The sequence below is a fragment of the Polyodon spathula genome, chromosome 14 (assembly GCF_017654505.1).
Source record: "Polyodon spathula isolate WHYD16114869_AA chromosome 14, ASM1765450v1, whole genome shotgun sequence".
NCBI classification, from domain to species: domain Eukaryota; kingdom Metazoa; phylum Chordata; class Actinopteri; order Acipenseriformes; family Polyodontidae; genus Polyodon; species Polyodon spathula.
Window position 1 is genome coordinate 18,046,348 of NC_054547.1, and position 20,137 is coordinate 18,066,484.

Genomic DNA, 20,137 nt, shown 5'->3' on the forward strand with positions numbered 1-20,137 from the left:
GCTGTCAGCAAGTCACTCAAATGTGGTGCTTCCCCTAATTGGACTCACTAGCATGTAAAAAATAAATTGATCAAAACTAATTAAAATGCAAGGTAACGGTATGACCATGCAAAAAACTAGTACAGCTTTTGTCTGTCTTTTGTTTGTTTGTTGAACTTGATGTGCTCAGGATGACATGGCTTCCAAATAACCTCCTTAAACTGATATCATCAGGACTTTGGAAAAAGTCATGTTCTAGTGACTGGTGTCATTTTTGATTCACTACTGTACTGTGACATAAGCAGCAACACGCTTGCCACTCACAATGGTGATGGAGCTAGTGCCTGGCATTCCAACCATGTTAAAACCTTATAAGCAGAAACATATGTATTATTTTATATTAAGTGTTCCAGCTAATGCAGTTCGGAGCATTATTTATCCTCAAATGAGTGCTACCTATTCACAGGTGGCTGAAAATAAATGAACCTAGAATCTTGAACACAACACTAGTCTTACACTTACCTACATGGTAAACTAATTGGTGGTTTTCGAAACAGTATTGCATTGTTTTAAAAATTCAGATTTTCAATTTTTTGTTTTATTATAACTTTCAAAAAAGGCTGAGCAATTGCGTGTTGATGACATAAAACGGCTTATGGCATATTCCACTTGCACAGAATTATGTCATCACTGTCACCCATTACTAATTCTAAGCAGGGTGTTAATTACAGTGTAAATTGCTTTGTTAACAGATATATAAATATAAATATGCACAATGAAAAAGGTGCCTTACAAATAACAGTGCATCAGGAGTCCTACTGACAGCTAGAGTAAGAAATGTCTGATTCTGATATACTGTACAAGTATGATTCTGTTGTTTTTAAAATGACAAAGAACAAGCGTAGCGCAACTGATGGTCAAAAACAAACTTCTCAGGCTTGTCCAGCCATATATATTGAGTAAAGTATTCTGGGCAGAATTCATATGAGGCACATGTTCATGTTATCATGAATGCCATCTGAACTGCCTTGTTGCCTTCTTATCAGACACTTCCTGCTGTCAGCCTGGTGCTTATTTCAATAGAAAAAGATTTACATTTAGATTTACTACTGCAGTATTATTTTGCGCTAACACTGTGATTTTAATTGTGCAGGCATATGAGACTCTTGAAAGGTTATGCTGATTGATAGGGTTAGATTATGAATATTTTGGTGCGATTAAAAGATTACTGCAGTTTAGGGCAGCTAAAATTATGAAAGTTTTTGCATCTGTCATTTACCTAAAGCCACTTGGATATTTAAACCGGCATGTAATTTCAAATACTAACATGGTGTTAAAAACATGTATCTGGTCAAATAAACCAAATTCTTCATAGGTATGGTATGTGTAATTGAATTACATTTTATTCTGAAGACAGTCCTCAACTTATTGATGCATATAATATATATTTGTGAGATATATGAAGAATGTAATCATTCTAAAGCATCAGAATTAATTTTGTATGTTGCTGTCCATTTGGTCTGTGGAGATTGTATGAGTCACACAAATGAGTGAACAACACAACCCGCTGGAGTTAAATGGTATCTAGCTACAGAGCTTCACTGCATTGTATGAAAATCATAAGGAAATACTTACAAAAGTCATCTTGGATGCAGATTCTTTTGCATTATCACCAACTCTAATCCTCTGAGTGGATAATTAACTGTGCATAAGCCACAGGCGCAAAACATATTTCACCATTGAATGATCTTTAAAGAATAATTACAGGAGGAGAGAACTTGGTTGACCGATGAATGTTTAAAAATAATTAGGACAAACAGGGAGCTGAAATCGAAGCAACTTCCATAAATAACTTTCTAGTTTGATAATAAATGTAAAAGCTGATAATGTAGCTGGTCAGTGAAAGATAACCAGCCAAAAGAATTCGGAAAATAAGTATATTGATTAAATTCCTTTGATATTTCTGATCAGTGTCTTAATGATTTTAACAACAAAAAATAATGTTTTATTCATAGTTATGAAGAAGTGTTTCATTTTTTTAATTTTATTTCTCCATGTTATAAAAAATGTCCCATTGGCACCAATTTGCTGTGGTGTGTATCAAATCCGTTATGCAAAGCAGGCAATTACAAGTTGTGGTCTAGTCATAAAATGCATTTTAAATTAGATTTTAAAAGCAATACATATAACTGTAAGCAATAAATGCTTCATTTGCATGGTCTATTACTCGAAAGGTTTGCTTGAATGATGAAGGCCAGTGAAATATCAAAGATCATGTTAAAAGTTACCCCTGGCATTTGAAAAATGTTTATGTGTGTAAAACATAAAATGTCTACAGGTTTGGCTAATTACCTTAAATGCTGAGTCTTGATTGTACAGAGATATCAACATATAAGTATGTATAAACTGTTTCTGTTCATCACACCACAGCAGACCCTAATGGCGCCAATGCCTACAGATGTGAAATGAGCTGAAGCTGACACCTTCGGGGGCTGGGGGGCTTGCTGAGCTCCTGGGTGTAAAGAGGCAATTGGCATGGTGGTTGGATCAGAGGACCCTCAGTTCTCCTGAGTGGTTATGGGGAGCTGCAGTGGGGGAACATAATTGTGCATTCTAAATTGGGGAAACACAGGTTAAAATAATTGGGCACTGAATTTTAATTTACTATATTCAAACCATGTGGAATACAATAGACCTGGTGATGTTTACAGGATTTAATCTGGCTTCCAGTAGAGTATGATTACAGTAAATGACATCACATACGCATTTAAAAAATGCCTTTGAATAATATGCAGCAAGACATGTAATAATACAAGAAAAACAGTCAAGAAAAAAACGATTGCAGGAACATTTTTACGTTATCTCAATATTCTTGGCTATTTCTTGTCTGGAATCACTTGTGTAGCTGTAAAGCATTTGTCATTCCTAGCCAATTTTTAACATTTCTATTCACACCTGTCGTCAAAAAAGATGGTTGTTAATCGAGTAAATTCCCTCACTGCTGTCCCTCTTCCCTCCGTGAAAGCCCTCGGAGGCTGCAGCATGACCAGGAGTGAATCGCGGTGTTTAGAATGAAACACTAGTCATGTTTCATGTCACATTTTTTTTTTTTTCTTGGAGTTTTTGGGTTTTTTTTGTGAATTCAGATTGCAAAGTCCACTTTCCAGACACACTCAATGTTTTTGCATTCTCAGTGTCAATGTAGATTCCTTCACCAGTCTACAAAAGTGTGAAGGAAACTGTCACATCTAAGCAAAGAACTAAAATTAAAATTCAGTTTGGAAAGTGCATGTCTACCAAAATTATAGAGCTGTTAATTAAAGATTCTGAGGAAACTGCATATGTTTTGTTCCAGTACTTGAAGATTTTCAAGGTAAAAAAAGAGATTGCCTTAAGCTCTGGTCAAAAATATTCTCTAGGTCATTGCTGTTTTCCATTCCTGCCATGATATACTGAGCTTTTCATTTTAATGTAGGGGTATTTGTTCAAGTCGGTAGAGTTTGCATTTTAATCTTCCTTAGAACAGTAGTGAATAATGGCCCTTGGCAGGAGATAATGAAATGTTCTTAATTTATATTTTCAAACTGAAGCCTCAATTGGAAATGGCATCCTGTGGCCTGCAGACATAGCTCTGGTGCAAGTTTCAGGGGAGTTCTAGTAATAATATGGCGCTGGCAGTGACAGGGAATGATCGGACAGTGAAGAAGTAATTTAAGGTAGAAAAAAAAGAATGTACTGGACCTTTATTGTTGCAAATCTAATGATCTGTTGAAGATCCACAATGGTTTTTGGAGCATGACAAGAGAAACAAATGGTATCTTGCCAAAACAGAAGTCATTGCTAAATCAGCAGAACAAGGCTATTGATTTAGGACAACTCACACTATAGATTACAAATAAAGTCTTATCTCTACACGATGCACTTTGTAAATTATAATTATGACTATCGGAAAGTGTGGGGGGGGGCATGTGGATGGAATATACATTTTGCAGGAATGGGAATTGGTCACAGTTGTATATTGCGAAAACAGGTTTATGTTAGAAAGCTGGAAATGCTGCAGGAACCTAATTGAGTTTTCTGTGGTGCAGCGTTTTAATATTTTTTTTTGTCACACCAGCTCAAGTCTTGTAAATCATCTGTGTGAGACTAGAAAACATCGCAAGACACATTCTTTTTTACTGCACCAGTTCTGTAGCAAAACACATCTCTTTACCCTCACTGCATTTTAGAACAACATCAGGTGATTCATTTAACACCTCTTGTGTGTCGGATCTCATGTGGGAATATTCCCCCCTAACGGTAGAAAAACAAAACAAAACAAAACAATAAAAAAAAAAAAAAAAAAAACTGCAAAACAGTGCCGTCTAATTGTGCAGTCAGCCTGTGCTCATGTACAATTTGTAATTAAATCAGACATGGCTGTTACAATGAAATAATTAATTTACATGTGTAATAATTCCCTCACAAATTACTGTTGTTGCCTGTAAATGACACATTTATTACCGTGTTAAGATTTTGTAGGTATAATGGATTGCATGACATTGTATTTAACCTTCTTAAATATTAATTATTGGTGTGGAAATTGATAATATTTTCATTTTGATGGATAGCTGTACCCCCCCTGCGATGGTCTCATTAAATCTTTAGCTTAAGCACGACTGGTGTTTCAAATTCGATAGTTTACCAGGAAAAAGGGAAAAAAAAGAAAATATTATATATTATATAATACAAAATTAAGAGACCACTGCAAAATTATCAGTTTCTCTGGTTTTACCATTTATAGGTATGTGTTTGGGTAAAATGAACATTTTTGTTTTATTCTATAAACTACTGACAATATTTCTCCCAAATTCCAAATAAAAAAATTGTCATTTAGAGCATTTATTTGCAGAAAATGACAACTGGTCAAAATAACAAAAAAGATGCAGTGTTGTCAGACCTCGAATAATGCAAAGAAAATAAGTTCATATTTATTTTTAAACAACACAATACTAATGTTTTAATTTAGGAAGAGTTCAGAAATCAATATTTGGTGGAATAACCCTGATTTTCAAGCACAGCTTTCATGCGTCTTGGCATGCTCTCCACCAGTCTTTCACATTGATGTTGGGTGACTTTATGCCACTCCTGGCACAAAAATTCAAGCAGCTCGGCTTTGTTTGACGGCTTGTGACCATCCATCTTCCTCTTGATCACATTCCAGAGGTTTTCAATGGGGTTCAGGTCTGGAGATTGGGCTGGCCATGACAGGGTCTTGATCTGGTGGCCCTCCATCCACACCTTGATTGACCTGGCTGTGTGGCATGGAGCATTGTCCTGCTGGAAAAACCAATCCTCAAAGTTGGGGAACATTGTCAGAGCAGAAGGAAGCAAGTTTTCTTCCAGGGCAACCTTGTACTTGGCTTGATTCATGCGTTCTTCACAAAGACAAATCTGCCCGATTCCAGCCATGCTGAAGCACCCCCAGATGAGTCCAATTTTCAGCTTTGCCCAACACCTGGTCGTCTAATGGTTAGACGGAGACCTGGAGAGGCCTACAAGCCACAGTGTCTCGCACCCACTGTGAAATGTGGTGGAGGATCGGTGATGATCTGGGGGTGCTTCAGCAAGGCTGGAATCGGGCAGCTTTGGCATGAATCAAGCCAAGTACAAGGTTGTCCTGGAAGAAAACTTGTTTACCTCTGCTCTGATGATATTCCCCAACTCTGAGGATTGGTTTTTCCAATGCTCTAAATGACAATATTTTTATTTGGAATTTGGGAGAAATGTTGTCAGTAGTTTATAGAATAAAACAAAAATGTTCATTTTACCCAAACACATACCTATAAATAGTAAAACCAGAGAAACTGATGGTCTCTTAATTTTTTCCAGAGCTGTATATATATTTCTTTTTTTCCCCTAACAATTTGTTACTGATATCCAAGGTCATTTTGAAGCATAAAGTAAAGAGCAATTCCCTTAACAACTGCAGCAGAGGTTTTGTGTAATGCAACTTGTCAAACAGAGATGACCTAAATGGAGTATAAGAATTAATACAAACCTCTCTCACTGTTACTATAAACAAAGCTGAGGATTTGTACCTGAACATAAATTACTAGCAAATCAAGTCCCTAATGTCAGCATGAAAGTGGCCTAAAATGTTATTGATTCTGGTCTGTGCAGTCACACAGGTTGCATGAAGCCTCAGTTTTGATTGGCACTGCTTTGTTTTCTGATATTGACTAATGTAATATTAATTAGCTGTGTCACTTTATTGATCGTTGCCATCCAAGTGTGAAAAGGAGTCAGCAGTGTTTTATACCAAGAACATGTTAACTTTCAAATGTAAGTCCAGGCTTAAATTATTTATCTTGCTCTTCTGTCCTTCTTATTACAGGTGCAACAATCGAACACAGTGTGTTGTGATTACTGGGTCTGATGTGTTTCCTGACCCTTGTCCTGGGACTTACAAATACCTAGAAGTCCAGTATGAATGTGTTCCCTACAGTAAGTATAGACCTTCATTCAGTGACGTGTACTCCCTAAAAATCACGAAATTCCATGCTGAAATTATGCAAGCAGAACATTTGGATATTCTGGAGTTCCTGTGATCCATTGTTAGAGATGAGGAAGTATCACACTTTCCCAGTATAAATTGAAAGGAAATGGGGATGCTGGCTTCCCTTATTGAGTTAGAGCACTTCTGTTTACAAGCCCTGTTATTCACAATGAAAGCTCCAAAACTGCTACTTGGATCACTTTGGCTTTTGGGTATCCATTTGCTGTCAATGTTTTGTTATTCTTATTATTCATTTATTTTTTAAAATTGTGGACAGGAGACAAAGTTTGCTGGTTGGGCGCTTGCTCGCATTATCAATTTTAGTTTCCCCTATCTTTAAGCCTGGTATTTTTATTCCTCTACAGAAGTTCTGTATTTGTTATTCAGGGTGATGGATGGAAACTTCTACTGATTCCTGGTACCAGCTGCTTAATTGTTTTGGCCTACGTTTAGTTTAAAGGACAAATCAAACTAAATTTTGATCATGTGCAAGTTGAAAAACTACCTACTGCTAGAGTTGTTGGGTGGCACAGCTGTCAGAGCTAAAAAGAAAAGCACCTTCCTATTTCCCTAGCTAATATTTTTCTCTGGCAGGGTACAGAGGTATGTAATTGAAAGGATAATGAACTGTGCCATCTTCACACAAGCACATCTTATATACAGAGTTTTTTCTTAGATTTAATTCTGCTCCTAGTCTGCAGCATCCAGTCCAGTGTTGTCTTGTACACTACAGACACTTGTCTACTACTGATATATGCAATATGCAACTTACCCATATGAAACAATACTCTCAAGAGCTGCCAAAAGTCCTGTAGTACACACACCTATTTGGTAATCGTTTTTTCAGAGGCTAGCAGTGCTGTTCAGTTTACATTGTATACATATAGTATTTGCAACTTGGCTACACTGATTTGTCTTTGCTTATGTTACTTCAGACTGTTTTAATCTTTGGCTTGATGGCAGTAAACTTTTTCCAGCCCTTCATCTCAAGCAAGCACATATACAGAGAAACATGCATACTAGTAGTTTGATAATACCATAGACTGATAGATACTACAGTTACCTTCACCAGCTACATTTAGGATGTATCCGTTGACCACTAATACATTATTTTTCTCTGCAACGCGTGCGAAACCTTTCTGAAACTTCATTAGAATCTGAACTTATTATAAAAGGCGAAGTCCCTCAGGAAAAGCTTCGATCGTATATTATATATATACGATATATATATATATATATATATATATATATATAGATATATGGTATGATTCTTTTAACACTCTGTTTTTATATATATATATATATATATATATATATATATGGTGGGTGGACTTTTTTGAAAAAAAATATTTTTTTTTTATTTGTAGGAAATAATTTTTGAGTGGTGTTTTATTGATGTTGTTCTTTTAAATCTTTTTCACTCTTTTCTTGTACTATCTGCAGGACCCTTCTTCTGCGAACCCTGACTCTATTTACTGTACCTCTAGAACTGGGACTGATTTGAGTCTTCTTAACTTTGTCTCAGGTCAAAAGTGTTGTCTGTTTTCCTTTCAGATCTTTACCCTCTGTTCGCTGCTTCTGTGTCGTCTACATTTCTTAATTTGTTTTTCTGTGTTTGATTTCTTAGGCAGAGAGAATGACGTTCACTGTGTACCAATCCATTCACTAAGCATGCTTAACAGCACTTTGTATTACTGAATATCTATCAGAAACATACTGCAGTTGTTGCTACTCTTTCACCAAACGCACTGTCAATTAACAACACCTCAAGTATACATATGGTTGAAGTAGGAGCTTGAGAGAGACAAGTCAATTATAACAGTATTGGAACCCGTTTCGCTCTTGTGTTTTTCAAGGAATTGATTAAGGTTACTACATTACATGCTGACCCTTTAGCAAGTATCATAATCCTTACTCTGCAGGGAAATGGAAAACTATTTTGATTGCTAGATTAAATATGACTTATTTTTACACTTATGTTGAGGAAAAAGAAAAAATATCTTGAATAGAAGAGCAGTGCCTTTTTCATCAAATTTTGGCATCATTTACATATAGTTGGAGATGCTTTAGTCCATTGATAAACATCCTCAAGTATAGAAATGCAAAAACTGAGTTTACATCTTACCTTTAATGGAGATTTACGAAGTGATGATGAAATTGCTCTTGTTCCTGAATCTGTCCAGGAGAAATGTGAAATCGGAATTAGAAGTGGGGATATTTATGTGGAAGTGAATTTGTAATTATGATTTTTTTCGTTATTATGTTAATGTATAATTATATTACTTTTGTTTAACTATATTAAATTACTAGCCCTTTCCGTTTTTAACAGCATGCTATTGTTAAGTGGTATTAGGCATTTATAAAATGGGATAATTGTTAAAAAATATATATTTGCACCATAATAAAATCTTTATATAAAAAATAATTAAAAGGTTTCATTATTGCATTGCACCAGCTATTATTATTATTATTATTATTATTATTATTATTATTATTATTATTATTATTTTGACCACCATTTATTATTTTTATTTAAAAAAAAATCCAGTTTCTCGTGCCTAACCTGTCAACACTTACCGTTGTTTATCCCTTACATAAATATGCTATACATTAGCATATGTGTTCACATTTAAGGCACAACTCAAATGGTAAAAAGACCATGTATTTAAGGAAGGCAAGCCACCACTGGTTTCTATTGTCCTGTACTGTTATTAGGGATTCAAAGCAGGTACAGTACTTAGAATAAGGTCCTGCAGAAAAGTTCAAAGAAGGAATCTTTTGAAAATCATTAATGTTGAGTTGGTAAAATCTACAAATACTGTTTGATTGTACACTGTAACTTAGTAATTTATCATTCACAAATATAAAAGAAACTAGATATATCATATTTAATTATATAAACAATTTTCATAATCAATACAATTACAGCTACAGTTTTGTTTTCCTGTTTGTTTTAGTACCAGTTATTCTTGAGATCAATGTATCTCAATGTATCAGTTCTGTAAAGTATTAAGGAGTTACAATGTGAATTACTGTAGTACATGTGAAAAAAATACTATAGTTAGCAATGTACTTCTACTAATAATATAAAAATTGATAAATTGGTTGAGATTTTATATATATATATATATATAATATATATATATATATATATATATATATATAGGCACACATACACACACACTCACATACAGTAGAGCCTGACTGGTAAAATGTAGGTAGCTTGTCCTTATCAATTTAAAGGGACAATAAATACTTAATGAATAAGTAATGTAGTCTGACTTTGTTAAAGAGATATATAACCCTGTATAAACCCACGAAAGGCCAGGTGTGCCACAGCCTTTCTCTATTTACTCTAGACATGTCCCTAAATCTGTGTTAATCTGTGTATTGTCCCTTTAAGCTTTCATCTAACCCAGTCTTTCTTCATGTCAGGTACGCCTGCTGTTTCTGATATTTACTTTCTTTCTATTTTCCCTCCCAAATAGGAATCCTTCCCTTACTCCTTGTCTCATAACGTGTGTTAATACTTTAAATAACATTCTAACTGACAGTTAATTCATGTTAATCTCTTTTCTTGTTTCCTTGCACCCCTTTTTCATTCTCTCTTCCAATGCTTAAAATAGAAGTGGAGCAAAAAGGTAAATAACCTACACAATCCAAACCCTAGCTCCTTGTTTTGTGCCATATGGTTGTAAACCTTCCTACCCCACTCTGGTGTTCTCCAGGCAATAGAACAAAGAACGCATAGTGACTGTAAAGGTCAGTAGACTGTAATAGACGTAAAGGGAACTTGCAGCTTTAACAAGATGGTGGGGTGTAGTCGCTGGTGTCCTTTGGGGCACCTTTTCCATACCCCTGGGTACTTTCCTGTGTTAGTAGATGTCATCTTGCCTGGCTTCCAGAAACCTCTCCATAGCATGCAATGGGAGCAGGGTTTCTCGGCCTTCTAAACTTACTGCTTCTACTGTCTTTTTCCCCATCCTACTTGCTTCTCCACCTTTTTATTCCTTTTTTGTGTTTCCAAAAAGAAATATAACCCAAAACTAGTTTCACTTCCTCAAGTACTAAGCATTTATGAACCAACATGCATTTATTTATTTTCTTTTTTTCAAGTTTAATTTTTATTTTTTGGTACTTAAAAGTAAATGACATTAGCAGCACAATAGTAGATAATTAAGAGTATCTCAGATACCAGATAAACTTGCTGAGCCAACTATATCATCTTTTGCTCAGTAGTTTTATGTTGGTTGTGTCAATTGGCAAAATAACATTGGCTGTACAGATATAGGTCAAAAAAGAAGGAATCAGTGGCTACAGATAGTCAAATGCTCAACACAATAATCATTCCTGTGTAATTTTTGATGTATTGACTGTATTAATACTATCCCAGTTCAATCTGCTTATAATTGCTGATTATCTGGTATCTGTAGTTTGATTGCCACTGATATGGTTCATCCCTACTATCCTTGGGCAACCCTTAATACTGAGATAATGTAATATTTAGACATCCACTGGTACAGTGGCATCAATGTTGTTGACTTAATCTGCTTTTTGTTTTGCTCTCCCCATTATTAGTTTTTGTTTGCCCTGGGACTCTGAAAGCAGTTGGGGATTCTTCCTTTGTCTTTGAGGCGGAACAGCAAGCAGGTGCCTGGTGTAAAGACCCCCTTCAGGCAGGGGACAAAATCTACTTCATGCCCTGGACCCCATACCGCACTGACACTCTGATAGAGTACGCTTCACTGGACGACTTCCAAAGCGCACGTCAAACAACAACGTACAAGCTCCCTCATCGTGTCGATGGCACTGGGTTTGTGGTGTACGATGGTGCTGTATTTTTCAACAAAGAGAGGACCAGAAACATTGTAAAGTTTGACCTGAGGACTAGAATCAAAAGCGGGGAAGCAATCATCAATAATGCCAACTACCATGACACCTCGCCCTACAAATGGGGAGGCAAAACTGACATTGACCTGGCGGTAGATGAGAATGGTTTGTGGGTCATTTATGCCACCGAGCAGAACAATGGAATGATTGTCATTAGCCAGTTGAACCCTTACACTCTCCGCTTTGAAGCAACCTGGGAAACCAATTATGACAAGCGGTCGGCGTCCAATGCTTTCATGATCTGTGGAGTTCTTTATGTCGTTCGATCCACTTATGAAGACAATGAGAGTGAAGTGAGCAAAAACCTAGTTGATTATATTTACAATACCAAACAAACCAGGGGGGAGTATGTGGATATTCCCTTCCCCAACCAATACCAGTACATTGCTGCAGTGGATTATAACCCAAGAGACAACCAGCTATACGTGTGGAATAATTATTACATACTGAGGTATACCATGGAGTTTGGACCACCTGACCCAGCCCAAGGTAAAAGTAATTTCTTTATCTTTCTCTTCATGTTTTGTTCTACAGCATATGAAAGTCACTCTGGATGTTTTTCAATGGGGATATAGAGAGCAGTTAATGCATTTATATGCAATGTGCAATCTTACACTACCTGTGGCACCCATATCCTCTGCATTAACCTTCATAGCTAAGAACTACTACTTCTGGTAAAAATGAGAGTTGATCTCTAACCCTATAAGGGTTATTGTATCTGCCTGGACAAGCACAAAAACAGCCAGCTCCAGGGTATTTATGCAAGATCAGACTCACAAACTCACCCTCCCAATGCACCTACATTATAGTTTGTTCTAAATACAGTAGAATGCAAAATGTGTTATACAATGACCATAATAAAAGAGCTTCTCAAAGGGCACCCTTATAAAAGTTTACCATAGTAAAAGCATAGCAAACCATAATAAAGCATAGTGAAAGCATGGTAAAGAATAGGAAAGCAATGTAAAGAACAGTGAGGTATGGTAAAGCATATAAAACATGGTAAACTAGGGTAAATTATGGTTAATACATGGTATTTAAAAAAAAAAAAAAAAGATGATAATTGTACACTGACTTGTTCTTGTTAACCTGCACCTCACCTACAAGATTGCTGTGCGTACCTCCTTTTTTGTTTTCTAATACATGGTATTACCATGGAATAAATAAAGAATGGTAAAAGTGCAAAAATACAGTGCAAAAATAAGGGCAGAGCAGAGGTCCAAAACTAATGAGTAGGCCATGTCAAACAAATAGAGGCTTTAGGTCTAGTTTTGATGAGCTTTATTGAGTCAGAATAGAATTAGAGATATGTTTGGCCAGGGAGTTTCCCAATGTGGTTGCACAATTACTGTAATTGCTAAACTGTCTGCCACCCAGAATCTTGAGTTGGGGTGTAGAGACAGAAGGCTGACATATTTTTCGACAACCTCCAAGAGTAACCAGGGGTGTATGGTGACACCATGTTGCTATGTTAAAGTCTCTGTTAGAGCTAGAATGGATACCCCACTGCAATGCAGGCTTTAGCCAATGAAAACACAGTAATTTTCCTACTACTGTATATCAGAGGTTCAATCTGACCATCATTTGAACAATATGTCCCCTATAAATTTTGACTGAGCTTTTCTTTAAAGGAAAATAAATATACATTTACTACTAGAAAACGTCTAATGGTTTGTTTAACAGTGAACCGTCTTCATCATGGGACGCTGGAAGACAGCATAACTCTTACATGCTATAACTCAGTGTGGCTGTCAGCTCTCATTACCTGTCAATGTTTAAAGTGGAATTCCAATGCATTTATTAGATGTTCTCACAACTGCAGACTTACAACATTTGTATTCCACGAATGTGGAAATCATAAAACAGATATACTAGGCAGTGCTGAGTTTTGTCTTTCAAGTGAAATTGCCATTGCTGAGACATAATATTCACCACCACAACATCTATGGCACAATTGCTGCAGTATTATTAAAACAGAAAAATCTAATTAGATACATATTAATCACAAGAAGTGTGAGTGGATTACCCATGGAACATAAATTTAAGGAATTTCGGAGTTAAGATGTGGAACATGTACATAGAATGAACTGAATATGCAAATGTCTACCAAGAAGCCTGTTTATTTACCTGGAGTTTGCCCTTGAGAAAAGCCACAGCCACTCGTTATTTTGGGTCCTCAAGAGTTATCAGACTTCACATGGCATACTTGATCTGATCATAACCCACATAAATTATTTGACCCAATATATATTGTAAGAATGATATCAACTTAATGCAGTGAGACTTTATAAACAACTTGTTCTTAGCGTGTATGTTTTATTTATTTTGTCATTCCCATCCTGTGGCATAAATATTGTTTTCAAACATTGAGTGCAGTGAGACCAAATGGGACCATTTATTTCATGCTTACTAAATGCACCTGGACACTGTTGATCATAGGTTGAAACCAAACACATGTAAGTAATCACCTCTGAGTGGCAGAGGTTCAATTACTTACAGCTATTTAACAGCCTGGGTAAGATAGTGAGGCTGATATACATTTGCTGACATCCGTATATACCCAGGCTTCACAAAACATGGGACATAGACTTAAGGACTTCAGACCACCAGCACAGCACTTAAACAACCCTCTACCAACAGGGGTTATTTGACCTCTTAATTATGTTGTGTAGAAATTCTTCTTACATTAGCCGTCTAGGTCATCCCTCACATGGATTTTTTATTTTTTTTTACCGTCTTCTCACACATATTCGCCATGAAGAGACTTTCAAATATATACTCTTTTGCACACGACATCTGGAGCCGTTGTCACAATCAACACAGGGTTTATGTATCATCAACTACAAACAGAGGAAACAGCTCCCACGAATGTGATCAGTATGAGCTTGAATGACCTGTAGTCTGTTTAGTTTCCTGCAAGTATTAACAATGCTTTAAAAGTAAAGTCACTGTCATCTAAATCTATGTTTGATCCATAAATATAAAAAGCAACTGATACAAACAACCACCCCTGCCAGACGGTTTTAATACAACATTTTGGCTCTCTCTAAAACATTTGAATACAATAAATGGTTAACTTTGCAGTGTCAGTGACTTTTCAAGCAGATGGTGTATTCATTTATTTCTACACTCTTTTTTTCTTTGCTACTTCACAAAAAAAAAAAAAACTGTCCATTTTGATCTTGGAACAGGGTTTAATTGTTTGAGTTGCTATTGACTCATTCTGAGAGCTAGTACTCTTCCATTAATTGGTGATTACCACCTGGGACATACATTTCACAACTGGTAAAACTTATGTGTAAAGGATTCTTTTAGCTTAGTACAAATAAGGTTATCCTGTATAGTGCTCTTCTATGGTTTCATTTACCTAACCAAGGCATTCAAGATAATACCAACACAAATAAACTTAAATTTCATATTTCTTTCAGCGAGTAAATGATCTGAACCAGCAATCTTGTCAGTGCACTACATTCTAGGAAAAAAAAAGCACACAGGCATATATAGAACAGTTAAAACATGCATTACTTCTATAACTGTAGTCATTAGAAATAATATGAAAGACACACTTGCCTGTTAGCATCTGTTTCTCACAGAATGGGAGCAATGTTGAGAAAGCTATCGAGGTCCCATCTAAGTTGTTAAAATGTTGAGAAAACAAGACAGCTGTGTTATGTGCAATATACTTCTCTCCTGTCAGGGATTATTAGGTCTCAGTCTCAGTTAAAACTTTCTTTTTTTCTTTTTTTGCCAAGTGCTAATTACAGTGCTATTAATACATATGCTGAGATATCAAGTGGGTGCTGATTAGCTAAGAGCGACATAAATGCATTGCTTACAGCTCAAGACTACAAGTTTGCTTTCTCTAGACTTGTGATTTCACAATAATAATTTATGGATAATGTGGCTTGAGACACAAACTGAATAGGAATTGGATTATCCAGTTTGAAAGATTGCTTGTGATGTAATCAGAAAGTACAATTAAATCAATTTCAGGGGGGTAGGAGGGTTCTCGTGGAATTGACAGCAGATGGGTTAGAATAGTTTTTGTGGCAGTCAGTGAGATACAAAGTAACAGCTGGATGAGAGATACTGTACAACTCTCTAGCAATCAATGAAAACAGCCTTGAAAAACAAAGCAGTGTGCAGGACTTTGTTGTCCTGAGATGGCCGATAGCACACAATGCAAACCAGTCAGACAGGAACAGTTGAACAGATGGGTGGTTGTTTTAATACCCTTAGCTTTAATTGATGATGGTTTTCTGTGGTTTACGGATGAGAAGGCTGTCTCGTGCTAATGGTCTCAGGTTAGATGCCAGGTTTAAAAACAACAACACTGAGGTCACTTTGACCAAGCAAGTAAGCCACTGTTTAAATAAAACTAAAGAAAAAAAAATGCAGCATTCCTACTTTCAGTAACCATAGCAGCAGTGCAGGCAACCACATTTGAGTGACTTTTTCAGCACTGGCTTGGAAAGGACAAAAGAAAGTCAACGTAACCTTTAAATGACATCGGAATCACTTTGGTTGTGGTCTGGGAATAAATGCTGCAGTTTAATGAGCTAGGTATTATACTTTACAGTTTCATGTAATATTGTTTTATGTCATAATCTTCCGTATATATATATATATTATATATATATATATATATAGATATATCTATATAGATATTATACTGTATGGGACTAAAGTCCTTGTATAAGATGCCATACCTAGTATATTCAATTAATTAATAAAGAGGTTCTTTATCATTAAACTTAATTAATTAGACACAGAAATACTAAGTCTTTTATGTAACACAACTACGTTGATCGTACTGTCATCAACGATGAAGTAGGACGAGAAATTTTTAAAAAAAAAAGGAAAAAAATTAAAAAAAAAAAAATAATAATAATAATAATAATAATAATAATAATAATAATGATAAGTCTAAAATGCTTAAACAGCACATGCATTATATATCCTCTGTTGAAATCTAATCAGGCATGCTCCAAAATCTCTCAAGCAAGAATGATGTGAAGCTGTTTTAGTAATTATTTTCTTGTAAGGTGTAGACAGAGAGACTGGAATAAGATCAGGCTTAGAAAGAAGATGGTTCATTTGCACTGAGCATTTTTTTTTATTTTGCTACATGCCAATACTTGTAAGTAGTATACTATGTTTAATCTACTGCTGAAGCAGACAAATTCTCCAATAAGTAAATTACAATACTGTAATTTATTTATTGGAGATGGAGCCATTGATGTGTAGCGGAATGCTCTATGACAGAATTATATGATATGAAATATATGCTTATTTTACCTATTTCAACCTGTTCCAGTGCCAACGACTGCAGTTTCAACCAGTTCTCCGGCAGAACCGCCCAAAACCACAGTTTCCACCACAACTGTCACGTTACAAAAAGGCCTCGTTACCTCCGGAGGCATGAAGGAAGGAAGCAGAGGGCCTAAACCACAACCAGGGGTTCCTGTTACAAAAGCACCCCCAACCCCCGACTCCTTCCCCTTACCAGAAAGGTTCTGTGACAGTGCAGAGAAAAGGGGTATCGCCTGGCCTCAAACACAAAGAGGCATGTTAGTTGAAAGGCCATGTCCCAAGGGAACAAGAGGTAGCTATACACATTTCCATTTGCACTGTCTCTAACCTACAACTTTGATTATTGTGGCTCTATCCTTTGTTGTTAACACTAAGCCTACATTAAAATGTATTTCATGTTTTTGCAGATCAAATCAAATTCTGCAGTTTTTTTTTTGTTATATTTTATGTATTTTTGTATTATTGTTAGTTTTGTTTTTATTAAGCTTTTTACAAATGTCTTACCTATAACTTTGTTTAAATCTCACATATTTTAAATGGTATTTAACTTAATTCAAAAGTTTTTGCTTGGTTTAATTAAAGTCCTTAATGCACAATAATAAGAAAATATATATTTTTATTCCTAAATCCTTTTATTTTCAAAATCAATTCGGTTTGAATGAATATTTATTGATGTGTAACTTAGGTAGCAGTGTATACCTTTCTGTATTTACGTGTTTACAGTGTTTGTACCTGGCAGTACTTGCTCTTTTCAGCCTTGAGCTGCATAATATCCTGTGACTCTCAAAAAGCAAAGTACTGTATTTATCTCTAGCTAGTGTCAGATAAACAAATCTGGTTTCCCTAATTCTTCCCTGTCTGTTGCAGGCACGGCCTCGTATCTTTGTATGCTTTCTACTGGAACGTGGAGCCCCAAGGGCCCTGATCTTAGCAACTGCACCTCACACTGGGTGAATCAAGTTGCACAGAAGGTTGGTTGTCAGCTTTTTATATCCTAGCCACAGGTCATTAGATTATTTAAATTTTAAATAATGGATAAGACACACTTCTGACAGAAACCAAACAATCGGTTTATTAGTCTCATTCGCATTGCTTGCAATTAATACAAAGTAGGCATCTCCCTGTTTTCCTTTCATCCAAAATATGACATATTGGGCAATTCAGAAATTGAATGTAGATAATATAAGAAGACCAAACTGTTTAGTAGAATATCCTGCTGTGTGATCCGGTAATACTTATTTAGATTTGTGCTTAACATGTAGGAGCCTTTAGTGCTTGCTTGTTAGGGTAAAACATGCAATCATTTCCGTACATTGGAAGATTATTATACATTCCTCACCTCTGACACTGACGTGTTAACTTATTTTTTTATCAAAGAAGCTTAGCTAATAAATCCTACGTAGTGAAACGGGCACAACGTTATTAGCTTCAATTAGTTACACGTTTTCCACACATTATAGTGTAAAAGAATATGTCATCACTGTATGGGTATGTCATAAGGAGAGAGGAGATCCTCAAAGCTGAAAATCATATATTTTTTAACCATGCTGAGATGATTATTTATGTCACACCAGATCAGAAGTGGAGAAAATGCTGCTAACCTTGCAAATGAGCTGGCCAAGCATACCAAAGGCCCCATCTTTGCTGGAGACGTGAGTTCATCAGTGAGATTGATGGAACAGCTGGTTGACATCTTAGACGCTCAGCTTCAAGAGCTGAGGCCTAGCGAAAAGGACTCGGCAGGCCGAAGTTTTAACAAGGTAATTGCTCAAACCCTGTATAAGATTTTGTCTGTCGTCCCCTGTTACTAATACTATTTTATTAAGCTTTGTTTTTTGCTGTTTTTTCCTGTCAGATCTTTCAGCCTTCAAAAACAATATATTACATTTTTTAGGCCCTTCTCTCTTAAGTAATATATTGCCTTGAATCCACAGTAGAGTACAAGTGACATTTATGCTCAATACTCACAAATAAAATCTAAGACCAAAAAAAACCCAAAAAACAGCAACTCACAATTGTATTTTAAAATGCTTATGATGTGCAAATGTAAAAAATAACACCTGTCTATAAATGTAGACTTAGTGAAGAAGACTTTCAAAATTTTGAAAGCTAGTGTTTGTATAACAAATATACAGTATCATATTCAATTTAATGAATCCTACTTGTTGCTACTGAATAATACTACTTTCTAGTTGTATAATGTTTACATTTCTCTTAAAACAAATACAACTCTAAAAGGTAAAATACAATAGGTTTAATTGGCAAAAATATGTATAATATTTCTATACATATATATGTAAAGAAATATGTGTGCTTTTAAGGGATGCTTTACAATTTGAGTAAGCTCTGGATCCTAATATTCTTCTTCTGTTTTCTGTGCTTGATCTTGTTTTTTGTTTTGTTTTAATAATAAAAAAGCTTCAGAAACGAGAAAGGACATGCAGAGCATACATGAAGGTATCACAGCTTTGCTCTCACCCTGCTTCTCCCTGCTCCACTCTGCTCAGCAGCATGACCCTTTTGTACAGTGTATTGCTATGCAGCCTCTTTCCTTTTAATGTGCATCGTACATTGCATTGATAATTGCATTCACACAACCATATTTGCACCTCAAATCTGACATCCGGAGCTTGACCAAAGGGAATAATTTGTTTTTCTACTTTTGATTAAGCCTTTTAATTGGTATATAAGCCCTATTTTTATCTGCTGCTGTCTTGTGCTTTTCGCTTGGGTGCTGGGTATTTCCATTTGTGTTTTTAAGATACATAAGATGATAAAGAAGCTAGAGATGGTTCCAAATTTGACAATCATTATCAAATTGAATTGAAATGTTTACATTACAGTATCCACCACACAATACAGGGTTACTTCGCAGCTGCTTATATTGGACAAATAGTGTTTGCTATTTGCTATTTCCATTGATTTCAGTAACAAAGGCATTTATACTGGGTGAAGCACACCGTATATTTCAGGCAAGCTGTTTGGATCTCGTTATGTGCCATTCACATAATTTAAATAACAAATGCACTGCTTGCACTGTAGTAATCACTCTTACTAATCCACCAATTAGCTGTTTTCACCTTGTTACCTTGCCATTCACACAGATTTCAATACAAAAGGCAGCGCTTTACTGTAGTAAAAGCTTGACAGATCGATCAATCAGCTGTTTGCACCTTGTTACTGAAAAATTACTCCTGTACTGTACCTTGTTTACTTAATCCCTCTACGCAGTGTCGGGTTTATAGTTTGAAAAACAGCACTGACTGCAACAGCAAAGTGTCACTTAGATACTGTGCACTTGCTGAAGCAGTGGTCCTCAAAATAATTTGGGCACGGGTATAAATTGATCTTACTTGGCTGTTTGTGGGCATGCTGACTATTTAAATAGGTTCTTGTCTTAAAAACTGTCTTCATGAG

General features: G+C 35.8%; 1 protein-coding gene across 11 annotated transcripts in view; it reads left to right on the forward strand.

Moving 5' to 3' along the window:
- LOC121326868 (adhesion G protein-coupled receptor L2-like) overlaps positions 1–20,137 on the forward strand; it is a 108,613-nt gene that overhangs the window by 58,159 nt on the left and 30,317 nt on the right. For 4 of the 11 annotated variants that reach the window (XM_041270458.1, XM_041270468.1, XM_041270460.1 and 1 more), the window contains exons 4-10: positions 6,356–6,465; positions 10,144–10,158; positions 11,096–11,896; positions 16,725–17,012; positions 17,588–17,691; positions 18,295–18,480; positions 19,139–19,177. In XM_041270458.1, coding sequence (XP_041126392.1) covers positions 6,356–6,465; positions 10,144–10,158; positions 11,096–11,896; positions 16,725–17,012; positions 17,588–17,691; positions 18,295–18,480; positions 19,139–19,177 — 1,543 coding nt within the window. The remainder of the gene's footprint in view (positions 1–6,355; positions 6,466–10,143; positions 10,159–11,095; positions 11,897–16,724; positions 17,013–17,587; positions 17,692–18,294; positions 18,481–19,138; positions 19,178–20,137) is intronic. The other 7 variants (XM_041270459.1, XM_041270461.1, XM_041270465.1 and 4 more) reach the window with 3 other exon arrangements.